Source organism: Gekko japonicus, unplaced genomic scaffold (genome assembly GCF_001447785.1).
Source record: "Gekko japonicus isolate JY-2015 unplaced genomic scaffold, Gekko_japonicus_V1.1 scaffold82, whole genome shotgun sequence".
In the NCBI taxonomy this organism is placed as follows: Eukaryota; Metazoa; Chordata; class Lepidosauria; order Squamata; family Gekkonidae; genus Gekko; species Gekko japonicus.
The window spans coordinates 1,671,098-1,677,322 of record NW_015174846.1 but is presented as its reverse complement, the minus strand read 5'-3'; the positions used below and the strand labels follow the sequence as shown (position 1 = coordinate 1,677,322).

At 44.4% G+C, this 6,225-nt stretch overlaps 1 protein-coding gene across 1 annotated transcript in view; it reads left to right on the top strand.

Moving 5' to 3' along the window:
- GHR (growth hormone receptor) overlaps positions 1–6,225 on the top strand; it is a 226,578-nt gene that overhangs the window by 112,670 nt on the left and 107,683 nt on the right. The window contains exon 2 of the mRNA XM_015424478.1: positions 5,165–5,251. Within this exon, the coding sequence (XP_015279964.1) occupies positions 5,182–5,251 (70 nt within the window). The 5' untranslated portion in view covers positions 5,165–5,181. The remainder of the gene's footprint in view (positions 1–5,164; positions 5,252–6,225) is intronic.

Here is a 6,225-nt window from a genome sequence, read left to right as displayed (position 1 = left end):
TGGCTCACAAGCTTGATTTGTATATTCTCAATGGTGCTGTAGAGGGAGGTTGTCCAGGGAAATTCACATTTTGGGCTTGCCCCAAGCATACAACAATTGATTATTTACTGGCTTTGCAAGACTTTTTCATAAGAGTCAGCAGTCTATTAGTTGATGTAAGAACTGAAAGCGACCACCTCCCGCTTGTATTGAGGTGGCCTAAGGATTTAGTTGGCTCTTCTAATAGTCGCGAACCGTATTCAGCTTCAGCAGTAATGACAAGTAGACAGAAACTCAAGTGGAACGAGGAGCTAAATGATAAGTTCCTTAGGTGGACCTTGTCAGAACAAGGGAAATCCCTTTTTAGTAGCTTTGCAAACCAAGCAAACCTTTGTCGACATATAACAATTTAACCTCCTCACTAATCCCTCTTTTTTCAAAAGAAGTTTATAAGTCCCATGTAAGGAGCCCTCATTTTAACAGTTGGTTTGATAAGGAATGTAGGCAGGCCAAGTCAAATCTAATTAGGACTTTTAAAGCTTTTCAAAGCGCTCCAAATTCGAATTTAGCAGCCGCTTTGATGCCGTTTTGAGCCATTGCTCCTTTAGCTGTAATCAAAGGCAAAAATGACAGTAAAAATTACATACGGTTAGCAGGAGAAAAAAGGTCCGGGGGGAATAGAAAAATGGTAGGAAAATATAGACTTGCAGGCTTGATTTGCACAAGGGAGGAGCAAATTCAGAACAGGAGGATTTTCAAATGAAAATCAAATGAGATTCCCACATGCAACAGCCTTCCTTGTTATGGAGGCGCGTGAAAATTGTCCAATGTGTTAGAAATACATTTCCCCATGGCAAGCAGGAAGCCAGTTGTTCATCTGGCAGTTCAGGTAGCTCATGAACATGTTGACCCGCTTATTTCCTATGCATACAGATAGTCATACACAGTGTACATTAATTCTCCCATCCAAGGCTGCTGTCTTGCCACACTCCACCAATTGAGGAGGGGCCACAGTTCACTGCTAGAGCACTCGCTTTGCATGCAGAAAGTCCCAGGGTCAACCCCTGACATACCTACATAAAAGGATCAGAGAGGAGGTGCTGTGAAAGATTTCTGCCGGTGGCCATAAAAAGCCGTTGCCAGTTAAGGTAGAAAATACTGACCTTGATGGACTGATGGATTGATTCAGTATGAGGCTGCTGTGCATGAAGCTTCATGGAAGCTTCATGTGTATGTGTACAAACTTGATAGACTGTGGTCTTACTCTGAACAAGGCAGCTTAATGCATTCACTGTTTAAACAAAGAATAAACAGCGACAGTCAATCATCTAGAAATAAGCACTGTGCAATTTTAAATTTTTTTAAAGTCTTGCCACTAGGTGGTTTGTCTGTATTGGTCTGATCAACAGCAATAGCTGCTGATTTTGACTGGATTTGCAGGACTTCATACATGCCTATTTTTTAGGGTTGCCAACTCCTGGGATTTGGGGGTGGAGCCTAGGAAGGGTGGAATTTGGGGAGGAGAGGGAGCTCAACATGGAAGTGAAGCCAAGAGCCCACCCTCCAAAATGGCCGCTTCCTCCAGGGGAACTGATCCCACCACCACATGATGGTCACATTGGGTGCTGAACATCAAAGGCAAGACAAGCCGGTCCAAAGCTTGACCTATAAGTAATTGCAGCTGGCAGGAAAATGCATGTCTGCCTGTCAAACATGTTTACTGTGAAGCCCTTAGCATCTCTGCTCACATATAATGCACCCCCTTGTGTAGTGTCAGTCATTTCCACCAAGTATGCATACAATCTAACAGGTGACTACAGCTGCAACAGTGCTGTTCTTCTCTTTATCAGCCAACTGCCCTATCTCGCTCTTGCAGCTGCTAATTAAAGATTTAACTGAATAGCCATACACGGGCCAGAAAAAAATGGGGGGGAGGCTATTTCCTCTGGAGGAATTTGACCCGCAGTTGCACAATCACACCTCCCTTTGAAGCTGCGGGGGCAGTCCACCAGTGCTTGATCAGATGCAACTGTGGATGAGGGGTTTTTTGTGTGTGTGTGCCGTTTCCCCCCCATGCACTTAAACGAGAGATCGATGAATCGCACCTCTGCACCGAGGGCTCCCTATGGAGTTTGCAGTGATGTGCATACTGCGAGGGGGGGGAACAACGGCATGGAGTCAGGATGGCCTGTTCAGACCACTCCAAAGCCAAGAGAGCACGCTGGAGTGATCAGACACGGGAAAGTCCATCCGTGGCCCATTGCAACCCATTAACTACTGGGTTTTCCCTGGTGTCTTTTAACTCCGCTTCTGCGGTGGAGCAGAACGGGTTGCCTACGGCTGTGGGACGCTTCCCAGATGTTGTTTCTGATCCACCCAGCATTCGCACCTATATTGGGTCTAATTGTGTGCATGATCACAGCCTCAAATCATGACATAAATAAGCCATATGATAAAAATGGGCTTGCATTCTCAACCAGTTCCTCCGTCCCCATGCTTGTGCTCTAGGGCGAGCCTCCACATCCAGGTGTACTAAGCCTGAACTTGTCAGATCTCGGAAGCTAAGCGAGGTCAGCCCTGGTTAGTACTTGGATGGGAGACCATCAAGAGAGTCCAGGGTTGTGACCCAGAGGCAGGCAATTGTAAACCACCTCTGAACATCTCTTTTCTTGAAAACCTCATGGGGTCACCATGTCAGCTATGACTTGATGGCAAAAAACCCAAAACATACCATCTATTCATTCAACTATGGCAGTGGTGGCGAACCTATGGCACGGGTGCCAGAGGTGGCACTCAAAGCTATCTCTGTGGGCATGCGTGCCATCACCCCAGCCAGGCCCAGACCATCATTGAAGTGTTGAATTCTCTACCAAATAATTTTAAGTAAATGAAAGCATTTGGGATTGCTTTCCTTACTTTGTTTGGATCATCTTAAGTTAATGTATGAGTTGTTTTTTCTAAACTAAAACCTCAGTATTCAGGTTAAATGGCTGTGTTGGCACTTTGTGATAAATAAGTGGGTTTTGGGTCGCAGTTTGGGCACTCGGTCTCTAAAAGGTTCGCCATCACTGACCTATGGGGATATTTGTGAATTTGTTTTTATGAATATGGTTTTCTGTAGTTTTCCCTCTGGCTATCTTCACTGTAGTATTCACCATAACATTAGGGGGGGGGGGAATTATGCTTCACTCTTCAGCTCTCTTAATAGTTTGTGGAATCGTTTTCTTAGGTGGGAGTGTATGAGAGGCCCACAGTACACAGGGGTAATTCCAGTTCAACAGCATGGCTGAACAAACTCATATTTTGGACACAGAATTTTAGTTTGTACCAAGCTACCCAATACTGAGTCAGAGCACTGGCTTGTCTAGTCTAGTGTTGCCAAATCTGATTGGTAGGTGCACAATGGGATCTTGGATAGATATGGTTGCCAACCTCCAGGTGGGGCCTGGCAGTCTCGTAGAATTACAGCTGGTCTCCAGACTACACAGATCAGTTCCCCTGGGGAAAATGGCTGCTTTGGAGGGTGGACTTTATAGCACTGTACCCCGCAAAGGTCCCTCCCCTCCCAGGCCCCCTTCAGGCACCAGGAGTTTCCTAACTGAGATTTGGGTAGAGGTCTTTCCCAGCCATGCTACCCGAGCTAGCTGGAGATGTTGGGAATGATCCTGGGACCTTTTGCATGCAAAGCTGGTGTGGTACTTCTCAGGCTGGACCATCCTGACTATCCAGATGGTGAAAAGAAAAACGTAAGACGGCGCCAACAAATGACGAAAGCCTTAATTTGAGGAGCGGGAAGGCGGGCCTTGGTACAGAAAAATACATAAAACTTAGAAAAAAATAAAATTATTGTATCATCTTTTCACCTCGTAAGTGGTTCCAAGATGGTTATTTCTCTGATTAAGTACTATATCTAAATATCTCCCATCCTGGAGCTCAGAGCAGTATAGCCGGCTGGGAGTTTTCCTTATGGCTCCCAGACCCCGGTCCGGGTGGGAGATCCCCCGATTGCCCACCCCTGCTGCCATCATATCGGCAACATCATGCAGCAGTGCTCTGCTTCTTGAGCAAAACTCTATGGTTTGAGCCCAATTTTAACCATAGAGTTTGCCCAAAAGGCAGACCGTCGCCCACTTCCACATGACATCATTGCATCGAGAATGTTGCCACCCACTTCTACCCCCCTCCCCAATCCCCCTGCTGGCATGACAATTCCACCTGGCAACCCTAGGTTTCTTGCTTTATTCTCACAGAACTGCTGCGAGGAAGCTTCTGCTGAGGGAGAACAACTTGTCCCAATGCCACATGTTGAAAGAATTTAAAATCAGGCCTCCCCAGCTATCTCTAGCACTCTAACTACTGCACCACATGGCCTGTCAGTGAATTAAAGGATAAACTGGAGCGGGGGGGGGCGGCAGGGGGAGGTGTTCTTTCTTTCCACTGAGGAACCAGAGTGCTGCAGTATATTTCTGTTTATTCTTTCGTTTTACAGTGAAATGATTGAATTAAGAAAACAGGCAGGTGGCAATCCAGTCAGATTTAAACACTTTTATGGTCTGTTGACATCAAAGGGAGAGATTTAAGCACTGAAATAAATGGGTTTTTTACAAGTACTCAATTTTGGTCAAATTGGTGAATTCTTTTTTCTTTCTTTTTTATTATGCCCCAGCCAAATGAATGAATTCTGAGTCTCTGATGTACCGTGGAGACTGTGAACATATCTACACTGGGTAGCTGAATAAATGGTCGTTTCATTTCCTCAAGGAACCTGGGAAACTTTGCCAGAAGTGGCATATAATACTCCACAAACTTCACCCTCCCCAGGCAACCCCTCAGAATTTTCCATCATTTTCTGAGGCAGTGCTAGCAACCCTAGATGGGGATCATGGGGCCTTCACGGGCAAAAGGCATGTTGGACTGGAAGAGACCGTGGAAAATTTGGCAGGATCCCACCTCATTTATGCCCTGAAAAATCTTCAGTCTCCAGGCCTAGGATTTCCTGCCTCTTACACTGTTAATATATCATAGACATTTACAAGGCAATAACATTTATTATAATCTGCTTCCTTCATAAATCTTGGCCAAACTCCATCCAGAAATCCAATAAACTAGCAGACAGGTGAATCAACATTTACATGTTTAAAAGACTTTGCTATAAAGAGCCTAATGCAGTTGTCTCTTTTTACAGTTGTGGAATCCAGAAGTATGGATCTTTGGCCGTTGCTGTTTACTTTGGCACTGGTGTCTGCAAACAAATCTCTTTCCACAAGTGTGGGTGAGTATTATGAGGAAATGCCTTTCAGACATTGACACTAAGCCCCGTTTGATGTACTTAGCACGAGAGATTTACACTGTAATCCTATGCACAGTTACCCCAGTCCAAGCCCATTGAAATCAAAGGACTTGAACTGGAGTAACTCTACACAGGATTGCAGTGTGAGTCACTGCAGTGTGTTTGCTATGGCTGTTTATGGTACCTATCAAAAGCTGGCCTAGATAAATGTAGTTTCTTACAAGCTTGGTTCAGCAATTTAGCATTAAGTCAGACTCTAAAGACCTGTCCCAGCAGAACCTGTTGAGATCTTAATCCTTGCTGTAGGTGTTGTAGGTATCTGTAGCAAATGCAGGGCCTTTTCAGTAGTAGCACCATGACAGTGAACTGACTTCCTTCAAATGATGCAATTGAGTATCTCCTGTAACTGTTTTTTGCTCTGCTTTGGCTTCTTTACAAGCGTGCTACTTTGGGAACCATCCACATGATGTGGTCCTCTTATTTGTCATGCTTCCGCCATTCCCCACTGCTTTGCTGCAGTCTTTCCCCAAAACCGGTTTAGGAAAGATCACAGTAGAAGCACCATGTGCACTGGAAAGTGCACATTTTTAAAAGTGCCATGTGAAAAAACTAGACATCAGGGACAGATTGTAGCTCAGCCTTTTCACTGCTAGTTTTCTGTATGTAGAAATGTGTTTCTGTAGAGGTTTTTTAATGTGGGAGTATTTGCAGGATTTCATCCACAAGTTGGTAAATGTCAGTCAAATATACCTTCCTGCTCTCATGCAGTGGTTAATTCTCCTGGTAATATATATCTTGTTAGGTAGAAAGTTTTTCATTTTGTTGTTGTTGATGATGAGATCTGTTTCAGTTTAATTTTATTTAATTTGGAATTCAGTTATTTTATTCTGGTTTTGATTGCTAATTTGGCCACTCTGTTCTGGTTGTAATACATTGTTTTATTCTGCCTGACTCAA